Genomic DNA, 21,939 nt, shown 5'->3' on the forward strand with positions numbered 1-21,939 from the left:
TGTCGCTTTTTTGAAACTGGCTACATCAATGATCAGAACAATTATTAAAAATGCATACAAGATAAAAGTTTCTGCAGGGACAACCTCAAAGTTGTCATCAACACCAGTAAGAAACCTCACCACAAAGTTCCTCAGCATTAGCATCACCACGATCACATAACTCATGGACCAGTTCATCAATAATGACCCTGACTGGGAGCAAAGCGTAAAGGCAAAGAGAAGTGTTCTCGATATGATTTCCTGTTACTGAGAACTGCTTCATGAGAGGAAACTTAAGAAAAGGCCGTCAAATCTCAACATCTACATGAAGAAAATGCCAAAGTTAGAGGAGGACCCACAGCCTGGCCCCTCCATCTTGGACGTAACCACCAGCTGCTTCCCTCTGCTGCTGCTGCGATGTGTTGCTGCTCCAACGTTATTGCTCCAATAGGTTAGGCCTATTTGCCTGTTTGTTGATCTATGAATTACTTCATTATATTTTATATATGATATAAAACTAATATACCTTGGGTTTGGTTTTCTAAAAAAAAAATTCAGGCACATGTGTCCCCACATAGTGCTGATTTACATAGCGCTCCACCTCCAAGGAACACATGCTCAGTGTTCAGCTGGGTCTGAGCGTATGCTTATTTGAATAACACTCATAACTTGCTTTTGTCAAAGAACCAACAGGTTCTAATAACTTCCATGTATTAACAAATAGAAATGAGCTTCCAAGTAAATTTGTGAACCGATAAAAGGAATTGTCTCTGGGAAAGTAGCTATTTATCCAATTCATTGGCAACTTCAGATTCCTTATGTGACATACAGTCTCCTTCTCCTTAACATCACAGGAACTCTTAGAAATCTGTTCAACAAATACCAAATTCTGTAATACCAATACTTACTTATCTCCTTTTATCCAACGCTCTCCGCTAGAAACCCTCATTCTTTGAGCCCGTTGCATCTCGTGCCTCCAGTGTGGTGGAGTTTCACTGCGCCTGAATCGATCTCTTGACCGAGACCTTGATCGTGAAGGTGTTCGATAACGCTGCACAAGACCATTTTTAGAAGATACAAAAATCTCATCAGGAAAAGAACTTGAAGTAACACTCTGTATTCTGTTAACAATTCAAGTGTGCCCCAAAGCACTTTACAATCAGTGAAGCCTCTCTGAAGTGCAGTCTCTTCAGCAGCTGGTAATAATACAGCAAGGACCCACAAAGAACAATATCTGAACCTGCTTTTTTTGTGATGTTAAGCAAGACAAGGCACTGGGACTTCTGTGAAATTGTGCCTTGAGATATTTTACATTAAACGCTGTAGAGATTTGAATCTTATTTAACTATCTCTCTGCACAACCTCAGTCATCAGTATTGCACTGGAATACCAGCCTGTATCTAGTTTCTAAGAAACTGGAGTGAGATAAATCCATTAGTTGATTCAGAATGAAGAGCTAAGCCTGACATCAAAAAATAAGAAAGGAAAAACTGCCATTACTCAGCACGATTCATAAATTTGGAAAATCACAAAGAACTCACAATGACTAATTATAAAAACCTAGAGGTATTGGCTACGTGGCAAGATACAACTGCCCAGTAAGCTACCAGTTATTTTGTTTTAGGTATCATGGTGGTAAAATATTGATCATGATATTGGGAGAATAACCATCTTTTCTGTAAGTATTCCCATGGATTAAGCCCACCTCAATGGACAAGGACTTAGGTTAATAGTTGGTTCCATAGACATCTCAGCTGTGGGATTTGGCTGATAAAATGCTTTTACTATGTGAAGCCTAACAAATGCAAAGAATTAAATTTCTGCCTACAGCACAAAAAGTTTAAGGAAAAATAAAACACTTACCCTAGGTCCTCTTCCTTTAATCTTTCTTCCTGATCTAGTTACTAAGAGTCGTCTTTGATATGTAGAAATCTGGGAATTTGAAACATTGCTGTTCAAAGGGAAGACAATTATTCCTATTATTTAAATGAAACCAAAATGAATAACTAAAGTTAAGGCCCAACTTATGGGTTCATAAGAAAATCATAAAATATTTCAATACAAAATATAGTTATAAAGATTGGTCTATGAAAACTTTACGTTTTAAGAAACACAAAATGAATGGCTCACCACTGCCTAACCACTTCAGCCCCTACTGCCACTGCTCATCACAACACTGCAAGTTCTGGCAAATTTTAACTAAAATAATACCATACCATCGTCATGCAATACAAAATGCATATGATCCAATATCATAATGATAGATGCTTTTTTCAATTTAATTGTAGTCAAATCTTTATAAGCAAAAGCGAGTTACTGATTCCTTTCTTACAATGTATTCGGCAGTAAATTCAATGTACCCAAGTAATAGTCAGGAAAACAAACATATGCAGCCTTAGCTACTAAGAATGCGGTATTGGCTTTAATGCAATATCAATATGAATTTTACTCCTATGGTCAAGAAATTACTGTCAGAAAATAAATATCCTTTTTGTTCATTGTCCAAATAGAGAATAAATGTTTAACCCTTTCTTTGATTTTTACCTCATTCCTTCCATCTTTTTATACTCAAGTAAATCTTCATTAGAGGAAGACTTCAGGAGGACTATAATACTTTTGGAAATTATTGAGATGGGGAGAACTGAGGCAATTGAAATATTTAAATACAAATATGACAGCTTATAATTTGATATGTTGCCTAACTGGAAACCAAATCAGCCTAGAGAGAATAGGGATGATGGGCAAAGTATCTTCTACTGCTGCAGCTGTGAATTTAGCCATACAGAAGCTGTAAATGAGAGATATAGACTTTACTCAACACAGTAGATCTACTGGAGAAAATCTAGTTCTCTCATCATATAATGTTTTGTAGCTTTTAAAAACACGCAAAATATACCTCTGATTACAGTGTTGAAGGATGAGACCTTGAATATACACTTAGCCAAAATATTAATCTAAACAGACTTGTCCTGAATTGCATATTAATTGGCAGGAATACACCTTTAACAATGTATTGATGAAGGTGATGGCCTTTCCTGTCTCTTCCAGAAGTTTTCAATGATCACCAATTGACATGAACTTTTGTCTAGTTCCAATGGTACATTATCAGAATGCCCCAAACCAATAGTTGGTTTCAATAGCCTTTAAGTATCAGCTGAAGTTAAATTGTGAACAGGTTTTCTTTCATGAAGACTAGCTCTCATTTTCATTACTATTTTCTGTCCATACTTTCTTAACTCCAGAATCCCCAATGATGCTATAATGGATATCACAGCTGGATTCAAGATGAGCTCAAATTGACAGACTGTGGAAAAAACGAACGCTAGCTAACTGGTTAATATTAGAACTTGCTTGAAAATATAATAATTCTTACAGTACTAAACGTATATAACACTAGTTTGTCTGAATAAGTAAACTAGTTAATAAATCAGGATTGTCAGGCATTTCATTCATAATGTAAACAGTGTCCTTCCTCTTTGCAAGAGGCCACTAGAACAATATGCAGAATGAATTGATCACAATATTCTAGAAAGATAGTGCTGCTGAACATTCTGCATTTTTAGCAATCCGGTTGATAATAAATAACTTTCAAAAATTATACTTGGGATACTTGTGATGCAAACAAGGCAGCTTTTACGGCCCATCTGTAATCATCTTCAGATGATCACAAGTCCACCAGTGAGGAAATGAGGCCACAGGTATATTATTTCCCTGAAGATCAGTAGTGAATAATCTGGGTCTTTATGAAATCCACCTCCTTCCACACTCATTTCATCCAATAATAAATTTATTAAATTGAATTCTACAAATTGGCATTGTGGGATTTTAGTGGCCAGTTCATGCTTCCAGATTGATAATTTCTCAAAGCTTCATAAGCAACAATATTAGTTAGAAAATTTCAGAGTTAAGAGTAAATAGAATTGACGTGCTGAATTTGTATCGTTGAGAACTGTCGGCAGGGAGAACCAATATATAGATCTATATGAGAGCCAAATTTCAAAGTATCAATCATACAAACCTCTCTTTTTCTCTTTCTTTTTTCTTCTCTTTCACTTTCTCATCTTTTTTACGAGGACTTTTTCTCATTAGAAACCTATTTTCAGGTACAGGTGGAATTTCTTCAGGACGGACAGTGGCAACAGTCTCCTGTGTGGTACTTTCTGCACTTTCATCTGATGAGCTTTAAAATAGAGTTAATCAAACAATGCAATTAGTAAATACCAATAAAATGACATACTTTGGTGGTGCTGAACTGGCAGGTTTTCTGAACCATTTGTTGTTATTCTATTAAAACTCCAACACACTTTAACTTTTTTTTAAAAATAGGTGCTAAATTATATTTTCTAGTGAACCATATAAGATTAAAAGGTGAGTAGGAACTAGGGACCTGGTGTGTTTTGGGGGAGTGCAGTGACCAGGGCTCCTGTGAACTTTGAAAGTGCAGGAAACATAACCTGAGTCAGATGCTGAACCATCGGGATTTCCAAATAATCCAATTGCAAATTATTGAAGCTCTACGATATAAAGAATGGATATTACTTATACACATAAACAATCACTCTCTCTCCCACTGACTAATTGTAAGCAACACCACATGGGGAAAATGAAACCAAATGCTATCAAAATGGGTTGCGGTCTTCAAGCAAAATAGGCATGGAAAGCAGATAATTAAACCAGAAGTATAGATGGTATTGACATCTCATTTCAATGCCATTAACACTGTTCATAATATATCGTTCTGACATAAATGTTTGTGTACACACTGCTGACACAAAAATTTGTTCTACACTTTCCCTGAATAGTTTGGTGGCAGGTAGTAAGTGAGCTAACATGAGGAACACAGCATCATCTTGTCAATGACAGCATCGGCAGCAGCGTAAACCTTGCAGTCCTTGGGGAAACAAAATCCCAACAGCATAGTGAGGATAATTCCTACCACGATATAGACTACAAACATGCTCAATGGGACAGTCTCAAAACAGATTATGCAGCTCCAAACTGTGCATCCATGATGTGTTGTGACCACCAGCTGAAATGTACACCACCTCTATCTTTAATCACCAGGCTCCACATATACTCTACCCCACCATTAAGTGATTAAGATGAGATGGGAAGTGGCAAGAAAGGATTCCGAGATGACTGGTGGAGGGCTGCAAGATAACAGGCAGGTAGTGTCGGGTAGGGGAGATGAGTGGGTGGTGCTGCAAGTCTGTAGCAGGTGAAGATCGTAGAAGGCAAAGAGTATGATGGCTAGCTTAGTGAAGCTATAATCCAAGACTACTTGCGGTGATTAATAATAAAAACAGAGGAAGTGATCTCACAACAAATGTATTAGAGCTCTGCAATTTTACCACAATTAGTTGGGAATAGTGGTGGGCAATTAGACAGCCAACAGGAGGAGGCAGTGTCAGAAAAAAATCAAAAATGGCAGACAGATGATCCTGTTTGGCCTTTCCCTGAGATCTCCACCATCAAAGAAGCTAGTCTTATGCTAATTTGATTCATTCCCCATGGAATAACTTCACTCACCCTATCACTGAACTGTTCCCACAATTTAAAGACCCACTTTCAAGGAATCCTCATCTCACATTCTCTATAGTTATTGAATATTATTCCTTTATTTTTCTTTCGTATTTGTACTGTTTGTTGACTTTTGCACATTAGTTGTTTGTCCGTTCTGTTGGGTGTAGTCTTTCACTGATTCTATTATGTTTCTTGGATTTTCTAAGTATGCCCACAGGAAAATGAATCTCAGGGTTGTATATTTTGACTTACATGTATTGTGATAATACATTTACTTTGAACTTTTTACTACTGGCTACAACAAAAGACACAGGGTCAGTCAACATTCAATCTTAATGCTGAAAACCTGCCAAACTATTCCAATACAATTACTATTGACGTCCACCCATAATATGGAAAATTGCCCAAGTAGGTCCCTTTCATAGAAACGACAAAGCCAACTCGGCTAATCATTGTCCAACAGTTTACTCTGAATTATCTACAATGTCACCAACATATAGAAATGAACACCAACCTTTTCTTTACTGATTTCTTTCTTCGTTTTTTTTCTTTCTTTCGCTTTTTGGAATCTTTCTTCTGTTGTTTCTTTTTCTGCTTCTTAGAATCTTCATCTGTTTCACTTTCTGATTCTGATGAAGAATCCGAGTCAGAAGAGCTCTCAGAGTCACTTGAAGAGGACGAAGAAGATTTTTTTCTCTTCTTTTCGTCCTTTTTGGCTTGATTTGAAAAAGTTAAATATACTCTTATTAGACTAGATTTGATTGGTGAAAACTCACATGCAAGCAAAGTTTTGCACACAAATGAATATAATGCAATGAGTATATTTTACTGTGCCAAATTAATGCAAAGACATAAAGAATTGTAAATAAAGTAAATGAGAGATGTGAACAGAATAAATCTAGTATGGTGCAGAACATATAGTACGGAAGTTTGGAAATTGTTTAGGTGTTCCAGCGCTCTGCAGTCCCAGACAGGATTCCAAGAAGCAGAGGTAGCATGCACAAACCTCATAGCGGGCAGGCTGCAGGACAGGACTCAAGCCGATATTTGGCTCCATTTTGCTGATTAAAGCTTCCATTGTTCACTGATTAAAGCAGCAAGGGTGATTGAAGCGAGTGCAGAGGGTGAGTACTGGCTGCTTATCTTTTGATCACTCCGCTACACTACCAGAGAGGGGAGAGTCTGCCACTGCGGACAGAGTTGCCTAGGTTATCTTCTGCATTTTGGACGTGGACTTGGACTATAAGATCTTTCATTCAGTTCTATAGTTTTATATTCAGTGTTTTTTCCCCAACGTTTTTTTGTGTGGGAAGGGGGATTTTGGGGGTCGATGTGTGCCTGATGCGTTTTGTTTGTGTGGGAGGAGGGATTTGAGGGATTTGCCTGATATGTTGTGGGATTTGGGATTAATGATTGTGCTGCCTTTCGTTTCTTTCCTTTCTTGGTTTCATGGCTATCTGGATAACTGAAGAATTTCAGAATTGTATACTTCAATAATAAAATGAACCTTTGAACATTACAGAAACATTTACTTTGTTCCAAATTGAAACCTACTATCTAGTGCAACTTGACATGTCTAACAGAACAGTACAGCACAGGAATAGGTCCTTCAGCCCACAATGTTGTATCAAACCAGCTAAAAAGCAAACTAAAACACCCAAACACTAATCTCTCCTACTTACACTATGTCCATATCCCTCCATCTTCCTCACATTCACGTGCCTATCTAAATGTCTCTTAAAAGCTGCTAATGTATTTGCCTCGACCACCATACCAGGCAGCACATTCCAGGCATCTACCTCGGAGTAAAAATCTTACCCCTCACATCCCCTTTGAACCTAAAATGCACACCCTCTGATATCAGACATTTCAACAATGGGGAAAAAGACACCTTCTATCTACCCTATATATGCCTCTCATAATCTTATAAACCTCTATCAGATCTCGACTCAGCCTCTCTCTTAACAGAGAAAACAGCCAAGTTTATCCAGCCTCTCATTATAACACATGCTCTCTAAACTGGGCAGCAACCTGGTAAACCTAACTTAAAAAGATTTTGCATGGCTTAGAAAGTATTCTTTTTAAATGGCAATGACAAATTTAATTTTCAGTAGACACTAACTGTAATAAACATTCACAAAAAAAGGTAAAAAAAATTATTGTTTTACAATATGTATCTCTGATTACTCCAAGATATCAATCTTCAGAATATTCTACAACCCACCCCTTATAATTTTGCACTCAGCATTGTTCAATACAAAAACTATACACCACTGTGCAATCAGATGCAATTTTACAATATATTGAGTTTCCTGACTTATTTTTATTATTCCCAAGATTGCGATTTGAACATAAGCCCTGCTATAATTACTTCAATGACTTCAGCTCGCAAAATTAGTAAAAGAAAACAAAATAAGCTGCCAAAAGTAGGAACTGTTTTAAATAAAACAAAGCAACTTCATTCTGAGTTCAGTGGTATTCTGATTCAAAGTTATCTCAGAAACAACACAGTAGGTCAGATAAGGGTACAGTTGCACATTCCAGATTATTACAGCAAATCATTTTTATTTTCACCACACATTATAATTAAAAGTTTTACCATTTAAAAAAATTATAATTACCATTTTGTGGTTTGTGAACAAAATAAAAATCTAACCAATTTCCAGTAATAATATGAAGTCGCACAGCAATTAAAAGATCAAGTTTCTTGTCCTTTCCACCTACAAACATGTACACACACTAAACACTGTACCTTTGGCCTTTGGAACCAATTCTCCACAGTTTAAGATTCGGACTTCTGCATAAGGTTTACTATTTGCATCTGTTTTCTGGTTTTCCACATCTCTTATTAATTCTTGTCCTGAAATAACTTGACCAAAGACCACATGTACACTAAGAAAGAAAGGTGATATTATGTGATCTTTTGGTTTTCTTTCAAGGCACATTTAGATATTGAATCCATTATTTAAAATAAAATTATACTCACCTATCTAAATGAGGTGCAGGCTTTGTAGTTCTTTATAATTTTAATATTTATAAAAGTGGATGTTCAGAACATGAAATCAGAAAAGCAAAATTAGACATCTTGTAAACAAAATGCAGTAAAATCACTTACTTAAAAAAACCCAGCAAAACATCATCTCTTTTCCAAATAAAAGCAAGCATCACAAAATATAAAACACGCACAACCTCAGAATGGTCTTTAATTAGCACAATGATGCATTCAAATATGAGGTTTTTGTCTTCAAATACACGTGCAAAGAAAACATTAGTAAGGTTGAAGCTAATATGTTTGCTATTGCGCTACTACATGATGTGTTGCAATAAGAAAATGGATTAATTGGAGACAATATATCATAAGAAAAACCTTTAATATTTTAGTACTTAAGAAATCACCAAAGTGCATTGTTTTCTGGGATGTCTATTTCTCATGAAATGATTCTTGTAACATCAGAACAACACTTCTATCATATTTCAATGTGGATGTTAACTATTCAATATTGTTAGCTAGCAGATAGATCAATATTAAAACTAGCTGTGATTTTCAATTTGTGCAGGAACAACCCCATTAGTTTTTGATAGAACAAAAGAGAACATGGGAGGGTAGGAAAGCAAAACAAAGACGACAAAATGAAAGCAGCTATGATAGCATTAAAGGCACAAGTTGTCAAGTTATTGAAGATAGACACAGCAAGCAATCACAAAGTAGTGATAACTGCTATTGTTTACCAACACCTCCCAAAGAAAATCATAGCAAAACAAGCACAAATGTAGACTAATTCAGATATTCCCAATAGGATAATTTCAAAAAACTTACATGAAGAATTGTGAGCCATTTGTATCTTTTCCTCTATTAGCCATAGACAACAGGAACTCCTTATTGTGCTTGACTTCAAAGCTCTCATCTATTTTTAACAATGAAATGAGTGATCATTTTACAGAACTGTAATTAATATCTTATAACAGAATTTTTTCTGAAATTTCTGTGAATCTTCAGTGGTTAGATTTATCACAAAAGATAGAATTACATGAACATTTTATAATTGCACATAAGCAATCATGTTTTTACCTTAGACAGGAAAACAAAGAAGCAAGAAAGATAATTGGAATTGCAAAGAAGCACTCTGTATTTCTTATTAGTCAAGTGCAAAACTGCATCCAAAATAGAAAGACAAAATAATTAACAAAAATAGAAAATTCAAGAAACATTCTGCTGTCAGGCAGCATGTGTGGAAAGAGAGAAATAAAAGTTAGTTTTAAATTGCAGAGAAGGTTTGAGAACTCGAGGAAGGACATAGAGGGCTTTCACTGTTGATTTCACAGAACAGCATTTACAAATAAGCAGCCACTCTTAATCATGTGGATTTTGCCTTTCTGGATACCAGATGCTGGCAAAGAGATCGTTGAAATCCTTTAAGAGTGATGCATCAAAGCAAGCACAACGTCACAGATGAACAATTTCTTTTTATTTACATTTTTTTATTAGTTTTTAAATACATTTTCTACATTGCTACAGATAAAAAAAAACCCAGATCAAAATGAAGAACATTAATACAGTGCAAAAACATACAATAATAATACAAAAAAAGATAATTGAGAAAGCACCCAAATTGAAGACATGTAAAATCAGTATCCTTCCCAAGCCCCGCAACAAAAAAAGAACTCCAGACCAACCACAACACACTATAGAGAATATAAATCAGGACATTCAAACCCCCAAAACTGTAAATACACTTAGCAACAGAAGATATTAACGCCTACTACCAAAAAAAAGGAGCTGGAAGCAAGGGACCGAAAGAAAAACCTTAGTTAAGAGGAAGGTTATGCAAGTACTCAATAAAACGTCCCCAGACCTTATGGAACTTTATATCCAAATTAAGAACTGAGTAATGAATTTTTTCAAGGTCTAAGCAGGACATAATATCATTAAGCCATTGAACATGTGTGGACGGGGCAACATCTCTCCATCTAAGGAGGATTAAATGTCCAGCCAGGAGAGAAGTAAAAGATAATATTCGACACTTAGTCGAACTCAGACGTAAATCTGTCTCATCCAAAAAACCGAACAAAGCAATTAAAGGGTTAGGTGATTCAGAATACACGATAACGTTATGAAGACATCTTTCCAAAATTTCTCCAAGCTAGGACAAAACCAGTACATATGAATGAGAGAGGCCTCGCCCCTTTTGCATTTATCACAAAGAGGACTAATATTAGGGTAAAATTGAGATAGTTTAGATTTAGACATATGGGCTCTATGAACAATCTTAAACTGTAAAAGGCAATGGCGAGCACAAAGAAAGGTTGAATTAACCGATTTGAGAATCGAGTCCCAAGTCTCATCAGAGAGGGAGATATTTAAATCATGCTCCCAAGCATGATTATTCATGGGGGCATGTCGTAAGGATGCTAATTTATCATGAATAAATGATATTAAACCTTTACCTAGTGGATTAATAAAAAGAAATAAATCCATAACATTTTTCTCAGGCATTTCAGGGAAGTTAGGAATTAAAGGATTAATAAAGTGTCTAATTTGGAGATATCTAAAAAAATGAGCATTGGGCAGATTGAACTTAGTAGAGAGCTGTTGAAAAGATGCGAAGCGATTATCAATAAAAAGATCTTCAAAATGTCTAATGCCCTTCCTATACCAATCATGGAATGCTGAATCATTTGTAGTAGGTAAAAAAAAGGTGATTATGTAAGATAGGGCTAGAAAAGGAAAAACCATGGAAACCATAAAATTTCCTAAACTGCGCCCATATATGCAAAGTGTGTCTAACAAGAGGATTAACAATTAATCTGGACAAACTACTAGGGAGTACAGAGCCAAGGAGTGCAGAAATAGATAAATCTTTAGTGGAACTCAACTTCATTGCCACCCAATTAGGGCACTCAGGTTGGCCATGGAAAAAAAGACCAAAAGGTAGCACAACGTATATTGGCTGCCCAATAATATAAACGAAAGTTAGGTAAAGCCATGCCACCCTCTTTTTTAGATTTTTGGAGATAAACTTTATTAATTCTAGAGCGCTTATTCTTCCACAGATATGACAAAATAATAGAGTCTAAGGAATCAAAAAAAGATTTAGGAATAAAAATTGGGATTGTTTGAAATAAATATAAAAGTTTAGGGAGAACATACATTTTAACAACATTAATACGACCTACCAAAGACATAGATAGAGGTGACCATTGTAACAGACTCTGTTTTATAGTATATGAAAAATTGGCAAAATTTTCACGAAAAAGATCTTTAAACTTCCTTGTGACTGTAATCCCAAGATAAGTAAACTGATTATGAACTACTTTAAAAGGGAGATCATGGAATGTTAATTCTTGTGCTTCTTTATTAAAGAGTAATTTATTATTCTTATGTAAATTAAGTTTATAGCCAGAGAACTGGCTAAACTGATCAAGAAGTGAAAACATTGGAGGTTAGGATGTAGACGGATTTGAAAGAAAAAGTAATAAGTCATCAGCATAAAGAGAAACTTTATGCTCAACACCCCCTCTCCAAATCCCAGTCAATTCAGGACAGTTTTGAAATGCTATCGCCAAAGGTTCTATAGCCAAATCAAAGAGAAAGGGACTTAAAGGGCATCCCTGATGGGTGCCACTTTGAGGTTAAATAACTGGGATTTCTAAAAATTAGTCAAAACAGAGGCAGTAGGACACAGATACAGCAATTTGATCCAAGAGATAAAACTTTGACCAAAGTCAAATTTTTCTAAAACTGCAAAAAGGTAGTTCCACTCTATACGATCAAATGCTTTCTCCGCATTGAGGGAAATAACATGTTCAGGAATCCCAGTTGCAGGTGAATATAAAATGTTAAATAAACGCCGAACGTTAAAAAAAGGAAGACGTTTTTTAATAAAACCAGTTTGATCATCAGAAATAATAGAGGGAATAACAGTTTCTAATCTATAAGCCAAAACTTTGGCCAAGATTTTAACATCAACATTAAGCAAAGAAATCAGCCTATACGAGGAACACTCTGTTGGGTCTTTACCCTTTTTTAATAAAAGAATAGATGCCTCATTAAAAGAGGGTGGCAATTTACCATAATTAAACGAGTCAGATAATACTGAGAATAACTGAGGAGAAAGAAGTGAAGAGAATGATTTATAAAATTCTACGGGGAACCCATCAGGTCCAGATTTCTCTGAAGACAATGCAGAAATTACAAAAGATATTTCTTCTAATGATATAGGTGCATTAAGTTTAGCTTTAAAATCAGATGAAAGCGAAGGGATATTCAGATTATTTAAAAAATTATCAACAGAGATATTCTCATTCAGAGATTCAGAGGAATAAAGTCGAGAATAAAAATTTTTAAATGCGTCATTGATTTCTAAGTGATCCGATATAAAGTCTCCATTCTCCTTCCGGATCTTTGTAATATGTTGTTTGGCTTTGGAACACCTCAGCTGATTGGCTAGAAATTTACCAGATTTGTCACCATGAATATAAAAGCGACTCTTACTTTCAAGAAGTTGGCGTTCGACAGGTTGAGCAGACAGAAGATTAAATTTAGTTTGAAGTTCTACACGCTTCTTGTATAATTCAGGATTCTTAGTTTGAGCATACAGTTGATCCAATTCTTTAGTCTGATTAATGAGGTCTAATCGATCTGCACAGGACTTTCTATTAAGATTTGCTGTATAGGAGATTATTTGACCCCTCAAATATGCTTTCATGGCATCCCAGACAATCTGGGATGACATTTCAGATGATGTATTGGTGTTAAAATAAAGGGTTATCTGATCCTTAATAAATTTTAGAAAATCATCATCTGATAATAAAGTCGAGTCAAAACGCCAGTGTTTATTCCTCTGAGGGAGACCAGGAAAATTTAAAGACAAAGTAATTGGGGCATGGTCAAAAATCAGTATACTCTGATAATCACAAGAATAAACAAATGGAATAAGTTGATTATCGAGTAAAAAGTAGTCAATTCTAGTAAAGGTATGGTGGACATGTGAAAAAAAAAGAATAATCTCCCTCAGTAGGATGAAGGAAACGCCATATATCAGAGATACCATAATTAGAGAGAAAAGAGTGAATAGCTAAGGCAGATTTAGTAGGTAGTCTAGTAACAGAGGACAATCGATCCAAATTAGGATCTAACCAACAATTGAAATCGGGACCCAGTATAAGAGTATGAGTTTAAATCTGGTAGTGAGAAGAAAAAATGTTCAAAAAAATTAACATCATCAAACTTGGGAGTATACAGGTTTGCTAGTACAACTTTAGTATTATATAATTTACCAGAACAATAATAAAATGGCCATTTGAATCAGATATCTTATCATGGAGTTCAAAAGGAATATTTGAATTAATAAGGATGGAGACACCCCTAGCTTTGGCAGCAAAGGATGAAAGAAAATGCTGACCCGCCCACTTTGACGAAAGCCGAGAATTATCGAAACTACGAATATGAGTTTCTTGAAGGAGAGCAATGTCAGCTTTGAGTTGTTTAATATGCGAGAAGACCTTCCTTCTTTTAACAGGATGATTCAATCCCTTTACATTTCAGCTCACAAATTTAAGTGTATTAACCATTATCAATTGTTAGTGCATAGAAGGTAGCAGGCATATAAAAAATCAAGCAGTACAAATGTAAAAATGGGAGCAAGAATGTAAACAAAGATCCGTAGAATCAAAACAGAGACATGTCCTGAGTAACAAAGGAAAACAAAAGAAACAGTGAGTAGTGTTGGAACTGGAGAATCCACCCCACCCTCGCAACCCAAAACTAGACAGCTACCTAAAAAAGCAGCTAGCTCTACCAAAAAAATTAACCCAAATATGACTTCCAGTTTTGTGTCGTTAACAAAATTCCGTATAAATAATATAGCAAATAATAACTAATTTATGGACTAGAAAACAGAATTACAAATAGGAACAACTTCAACAGAAGTATACAAAGAAAATCAGAAGAAAACTAAAACTAACCTACCCGCAAAAAGTTATAAAAGATTGAAAGAAAAAAAAGGGAGGGAGAAAAGGGGGAAATTATAAATTCAAAGAGAGTACTTATCAACCATTAACAGAAAAAAAAAGCAAAACTGAAACTATGAATCAACCAACAGGGAGGCCTTCAATAAAAACAAACCTCCAAAACAAGTTAGTCAATTGTAGATCTCTATAGATGAAGTTATACAAAAATAAAATAGATTACACAAGTAAAATCTAAAAGTCCGCAGGGAAACATTAAACTTAGATTATCTATTTAGAAAAAATGCACCAAGTCCAGGGAGAGATTGACTACAGCCCTTAGAGCTTCAATAGATAATGTCTGAATTATTCAAGTAAAGTCTGAGTTCAGAAAAAAAATAGTTTTACTTCGAGAAGTACTTATCAACCATTTTAGAAGGTGAGGCCGGTTCCGAAGAAGACGAGGTGGCCGGAAGACTTCCAACAAACGCCTCAGCCTCCTTCACTGATTTAAACCACTTATAATCTCCAGTATTAAGCGTAATTCGAAGATCGGCTGGATTTCGGACAGAGGGTCTGAATCCACGGTCAAAAAGCACTTTCATTACACCTTTAAACTCAGCACGCATCTTCAGAACCTGGGGGGCATAATCCTCCACAAAACAAATGACCGTGTTTTGAAAAGCAAAAGTACCTCTGCGGCATGCCTCCATAATCAAATGGTTTTTCACCTGGTATTGATGAAAGCATAAAATGACCGGCCGTGGACTGGAACCCAGAGTTGCACAAGGAACATACATCCTGTGAGCCCTTTCAAGCTCAGGTGGAGTTGGAAGAAATTCTTTCCTGAAAATCTCACAGAGAAAATCAGAAAAAAAATTCAACAGGAGAGCCCTTTTCGGTGGCCTCTGGCAAACCAAGAATTCGTAGATTGCAACGTCTGCTCCCATTTTCAAGATCCACCATTTTGGAAAAAAGTTTACGGTTCTTCTCCTCTAGGTCGGAGCAGAGAATTTCAAGATATTGAACACGGCGTTTTAAATCTTCAGAACTTAAATCAATGCCAGATAAATGTTCAGCGTGTTCATCCACTCTAGCATTGATTTGATCCAATTTGAAATCCAGCTGGTTGAAAGAAGTTCTAAATTCAGTTCTAAGATCCATTAAAGTAACTTGTCGATGTTGTTCCAAAACAGCGAGAATGTCAGCCGGCAAAACCATTGAAGTTTCCTTTTTCCCGGTTTTAGTACTTTTGGTAGCCATTATAAGATAGATGTGTTCGCAGGCAGGTAAAAGAGAACTAATAAAATACCTAACTAAGGTTTAAGAAGGGAGACATATAGTGCAAAGATAGGAAGAATAACGGAGCAAAAGTTTGGAGTGACTAAACAATCGCCATCTTACCAGAAGTCTCCCCTTTATTTACATTTTTAGCTTCTTAAAGAACAGGGAATAAAAGTTGAAACAAATTTGTAAGATATCAGTACAAACTGAAATATCAAAAACTTCACAGTAAGAGAATTTTCTTTGAGGAAAAGTACTAAAATAATTCTCTAAAGGAAAAAATTTTAAAAGGTAGTATAGTTATGATTGCATATCAGTGAGAGCCCACTTGCACCTCAGGTCACAAATGATGGCATGTTTGTTTCTTTCATGCCTGTGGTAATTAGTTTGTAAACATCTCACACTCTCATAATTTCACTGATTTCTGAAGATCCCAGAGGAGGAGTTTTAAAAAAAAGAGTACCTGTTGATCAGCAGGGGTTCACTGACAGAAATGCCTAAATTTCTGTCTTTAACTGAACATGGATATACCCTTGATCACTATGATGGCGAAGGAAATTTCAGAGTAAGGTTTGCGTTACACTTCTCAACAGTCCAGCTACCCCATTTACAATCTTTCCAAAGGACTGGTGAGAGTGTTGGAGGTGGGAAAAGAGTTGCAAATGGCCATACATGAGAGAATTGATTACGGGGAAATAAGTGGAAGAATGGGATTGATGGAATTGTTCTGGGAGTTAGCATTAACTCCACAAACTGAATTACCATCTTCTGCATTGTAAAGAAACCAGAATATGAAACTGCTCTTGCCACACATCTCATTCTTAACATTCTTATAACTAGTATTTCTATCTTTGTCATAGCTTACTTTGCTTAAATGGAAGATGTAACAAGATATAATAGCAAGTATTTTCATTATCAAAATTTCACAAAAAATTAACAGGATATAAGATTTCACATTACCAATAACGTACATGTAAAATTTGAATTTTTGGTTAACTTGTATCATGAAGCAACTAAATCAAAATTATGGAAAGGATAACTGCACAACTGAATTCAAGTACTGGATTGTTTGTAAAATTTTCCCTTTCTTAGTCGAACTGAAACACAAACAATAACTTGCAAAATAGAAAAATTACCTTCAAAAAACCCTCCATAGATAGATTCACCCCCTCTGCCATTTCCTGAAAGCATAGAAGATTTAATCAATTCAGTAAAGTCATTGTCAGCAAAAATCAAAACAAATGAAAGATAATTGAGAAACAATTGGTATGTAATATTGCTAGTAATTTAGGAATGCACAAATTCCAATAGATATAACATTTTGAGTTAACTGGAAAGATGTTCAATTGGAGATGACAGCTTATTAATACCAAAGTTCTCCCTTAGTTGCATTTGTTTATACATTAGCTGCTCAGAAGGTAAAAGAACAATCCATCTGACTTTAAGTGTAGTTTCAGAGAATGTGACATACATAATAGGCTATTTATGTGTAATAGCCATCTCCCTTTGCAATCAATTACACTGAAAAATGAATGAAGTATGACACTTAGGAAGTGGAGCCTTTTTAAAGCAAAGGACATAATAGCTAAAGTAGTTTCTTATTTCATACCTTCACTGAAATCACCTCCTTGAATCATGAAATCCTTTACAATTCTGTGAAATAAACAACCTTTATAATGTAAAGGTTTTTGAGTACTCTTTCCTACTCCCTTTTCACCTGAAACGACATCAACAGAGTATCAATGAGATAACATGCACAGAATATTACAGAAGTTGCAGTGCAACAAACAGCAGCCCTGTCCATACAAATTAAAGCCCTAGCATCGAAAGGTACTGCTTTCAAACACAAGACAAATAATAGAACCACATGAACAGAGAAAATTTAAAGTTTCATCATTTTCCATGATATGATCAGTCAAGAATGTGATACTGAGGCTTTATAAGGCACTGGTGAGGCTTTACCTCGAGAGTACAGTGAGCAGTTCTGGGTCCCTCATCTAAAAAAATGATGTGCTGGCATTGGAGAGGGCCCTAAGGAGGTTCACAAGGATGATCCTAAGAATTAAAGGATTATCACACGAGGAAGGTTTGATGGCTTTGGGTCTGTACTCACAGGAATTCAGATGGATGAGGAGGAATCTCATTGAAACCTTTCAAATGTTGAAAGGCCTAGACAGATGTAGAAAGGATGTTTCCCATGGTGGGAGAGTCCAGGACAAGAGGGCACAGCCTCAGGATAGAGGGGTGCCCTTTCAAAACAGAGTTGGAGAGAAATCTCTTTAGTCAAAGGGTGGTGAATTTGTGGAATTTGTTGCCACATGCAGCTGTGGAGACCAGGTCATTGCGTGTACTTAGGCAAAGATTGATAGGTTCTTGATTGGACATGGTATCACAGGTTACTGGGAGAAGGTCAGAAACTGGAGTTGAGGAGGAGAAAAAAAAAGATCAGCCATGTTGAATAGCAGAGCAGACTCGATGGGCCAGATGGCCGAATCTTGCTCCTATGTCTTATAGTCTAAGAAAGATGTATATAATATGTACCAGTCATTTGGATTTCACAAATCTGGTCACCCGAAAGAATTTTACAACCAATTAAGTATCAATGAAGCTGTGCTGCCTTTATGGCAGTTACTTAGTTTATAATATTTTCGCTTAGTAATTCATTTGTTAGCATTCTAGTTAAAGTTAGGATTGTTTAAAGTTGTCTGTGATATATTGCGGCATGCGATGACGTCACATCCGGTTCCGCCGCGTCCTGTGGGAAAATACCGGTTTGGGAAAAACGGAAAGGTGGGGGGAAGATACATGTGTGTGCAAGCAGCAGCAACGTTTTCTCTCTACGCACCAGAAACATTGTGAAAGCAACGCTTTTTCACCATACGTCAATGTGTAAGAGTGAACAGTAAATGGTTAATCTTACTGTGATCCTGTCGTTATTGACAAAGGTTTATCTCAGTGTTTAGTTCCGCGTTATCTTACACGCCGAGCGAGAACACTACAGAAGCATAGACACCTAATACTGGAGAACTCAAAATGCTGTGTATCCTACAATATTCCATAAACAACATTTTAATGATCAGATAACCAATTTTCTTTCTATTTCCAGCTCCCCTTTCCACCTTACTTCTTGAAGATTTTGACACTTCTAAAAATTCAGGACTTTTTCAGCAATTCTATGCTTGAATCATCCTGTCAGATCATCACCTATTACAACCCCCAAACGATCGCTATCAAGCTCACAAATGACATCAAATTTGACTTTGCTAAATCATCCCATATCACTCTCATCATCCATTCTACAGAATTTGGTTCAAACACACCATCTTCTACTAACATCTCTTTCCCAGGTCCTTGTCTGGTTTCATTCTTACCTGGTTGACTATAAACAGATAATCACTTGTAATAGCCTTAATTTCTATTCATGTGCTGCTACCCACGGCACAAGCAACAACTTCCACTACCACCCAATGATCTATCCTTTACCCCCTCCTTTGACCCATCCACTTTGATGGTGATATTCACAGAACTTCCTTAAATTTCTTGTTTAATAATGGAAGACTAGAAGAAGCAGCACTGTGGAGTTCTGTCAGTTGCTCAGCTCTATCTGTGGCACATGCTTTCTGCTATTCAGCTTGCATGTAGTCCACTTGTACCTTCGCTTGGTTGGTGTCTACCTCCCAGTACACCATACACATACTGCTGGAGGAGGAGGAGCTTTGGAGAGACAATGGCGTCTAACGATGACTCCTTTGCCTGCATCTTCGGCGACAGCTCTATTTCTATCTTTAAAATCTCTATTTTTCCCTTTCAGGGTTCTGCTGAAGACCCTGACCTGGAGTTACACGCTGACTTCGGTTCTTTGCAGGAATGGGACCTACTTTTGGGGTTTCACAACAGGCCGTTATTCGATATGCCAAGAATGTGGCCCAAGAGGTTAGCTCACCTTTGGAGTTCCAGAAGTCTGTGGCTCTGGAGACGGGCAGACTGAAGGTCAGTACCTCTGCAGGAATTTGGTGTGTCATGTGAGACAGATGATCAAAAACAGTGAGCTGGCTGTGAGCCCAGAGACCCGAGTTCTTTGGGCACAGAGCTTGGAAAAACCGATGCAACGAACTTTTAACATCATAAATCAGGGAGTTGTTTGCTATGTCTCCCCTCTCGCTGTGAAACGGAGACATCTCTGTTTTCTTTATTAGGGAGCGAGCCTGTGGTATGTCAAATTACTGGGTGAACGAGTAGTCTTTGGGGTACTGCAAGTCTGTGTCTTTATTGATGCTTTGCTGCACGCTTGAGTGCTCAGTGGGGGGGGGTGCTGATGCTTTTTTTTGCTGATGGTGGAAGGGTTGGCCGTTGCTTTGCTGCTGCCTAGGGTTCTAACATTTAACTGTCATTCATTCTTTGGGGCACTTCTCTGTTTTTGTGGATGGTTGTGAAGAAAAAGTATTTCAGGATGTATATTGTATATATTTCTCTGACATTAAATGCACCTTTAAAACCTGGCCATACTAACTATCACAGAACTAGAGTGGAAGCAAGTAATCCTCAGCTCCAAGGTATGGAGTGAGATAACTGTCCTTATTTAGATGAAATCCTGCACTGACAATACACATAAAGGTGTTACAGATATGTCCCTATTATCATATCTAAACAGATAGATTCAGACCAGAATGCAGACAGCAAAACATTAATCACTGTGACCCATATTCCACCAAAACATGTCACCTTGTGGCTCAGTATTTCATCCAAATTACCATTAATATCAAAACACTGATCAATTTTAGTCTAAAGATGAGCTTCACTGGTTGAGCCAATAGGCCTGTTATAACTGTATGACTATGAGCGTGGATGGGCATATCACTAGGCATACATACAGAACTATGCAAATCTTAGCTACGACGTCTAAGACCTTTGTACAGGACTGTGTGCTATGTCTTTCCAGTTACCAAATAACACTTAATGCTATTGAGCTAATACAAAGCCAAGTACTCTTATTTCTATTTCCCAACCCCCTTCCTATTTTAAACAATATACAATACTGTGCAAAAGTTTTGGGCATCCTAGCTATACATACACATACACACACACACACATATTTATTTATATATATATATATATATATACACACACACACACACACACACGCGTACCTAAGTACTGTAAAATTGAGATGCCAAGCTTGTGAAGGTATAATGCAAAGCAACCAGCAGAAAGAGCTTTCTAGAGTCAAAGCTAAGGAACTGACAAATCATGTCAAAGATCTGCAAACAACTATCTTCTGCAGGAATGCAGCAGGTTGAGAAGCATCTGTGGGATGAAAGAAATTGTTAACGTTTTGGATCAAATCCTAATACTGTTTCATCTGATTGTAAATGATGATGGATGGATAAACAAGAAATTTAAGTACAAAGCTCTGTAAATAATCACTATGCTCCATGATGATAAAATCTAGCAACTAATTGTAATAGGCTGAAGCCTTTACAAACACCTTCAGCGTGACTATGAATGGATGATGCAATTATAATTCCTCTCACTGTCTCTAACATCTCAAAAGTCTGCCTTCAGGCAAACCAATTCAAGGCACTTGGCAAAACAAAAATAGATGGACTCACTACAAATAGCAAAGGCTTTGCGCCCCATCAATATTGCCCTTATAAGGCTGACAATGTGCTCCAGAATTAACCATGACTTTATCAAAGCTGCTTTACAAGAAAAAGAACACTGGTATCTAGCTCTCACTGCGGAAAAATATTGAGGTGCCCCCAATCTGCAAAAAGTAAGACAAGTCTTATCTAGTCAATTATTGCCCCATTAGTTATTTGTCAATCAACAGCAAAAGTCATGGATGATGTAGTTAACAATGCTATTACAAACTGATTATTTCACAACAACATATTATTGTTACTCTGCTTGCTTTCCAACAGAGTCACTTAGACGTCTGAAGATTTTCCACAGACACCTAAAACCTCACTTGGGCCGCAGTCCAAACATAGATAAAAAAAGCTGAATTCTCCACTAATCTCTCTTCCAATTCCCCTCTAAAAGACTCTACAGTGCATCTGACAGAGAGCTGGTATGGCCATAATAGGTCAAATGGCTTGCTCCTCTGTGCTACGATCATTCTGTCATTCTATAAACCCCAACCTTCTATCTTATTTCTTGTTAAATTAGTCAGTGTCTCATCTTGTCTGATACCACTCTTGTTTGGAG

General features: G+C 36.6%; 1 protein-coding gene across 1 annotated transcript in view; it reads right to left on the minus strand.

The window, feature by feature from the left end:
* Positions 1-21,939, minus strand: part of ppig (peptidylprolyl isomerase G (cyclophilin G)) — a 53,233-nt gene that overhangs the window by 8,918 nt on the left and 22,376 nt on the right. The window contains exons 4-12 of the mRNA XM_059966624.1: positions 17,342-17,449; positions 16,869-16,913; positions 9,320-9,407; positions 8,489-8,518; positions 8,255-8,394; positions 6,017-6,218; positions 3,998-4,159; positions 1,843-1,930; positions 888-1,030 (exon numbers count right to left, since the gene is read on the minus strand). Of these exons, the coding sequence (XP_059822607.1) occupies positions 888-1,030; positions 1,843-1,930; positions 3,998-4,159; positions 6,017-6,218; positions 8,255-8,394; positions 8,489-8,518; positions 9,320-9,407; positions 16,869-16,913; positions 17,342-17,449 (1,006 nt within the window). The remainder of the gene's footprint in view (positions 1-887; positions 1,031-1,842; positions 1,931-3,997; positions 4,160-6,016; positions 6,219-8,254; positions 8,395-8,488; positions 8,519-9,319; positions 9,408-16,868; positions 16,914-17,341; positions 17,450-21,939) is intronic.

The sequence above is a fragment of the Hypanus sabinus genome, chromosome 4 (genome assembly GCF_030144855.1).
Source record: "Hypanus sabinus isolate sHypSab1 chromosome 4, sHypSab1.hap1, whole genome shotgun sequence".
NCBI classification, from domain to species: domain Eukaryota; kingdom Metazoa; phylum Chordata; class Chondrichthyes; order Myliobatiformes; family Dasyatidae; genus Hypanus; species Hypanus sabinus.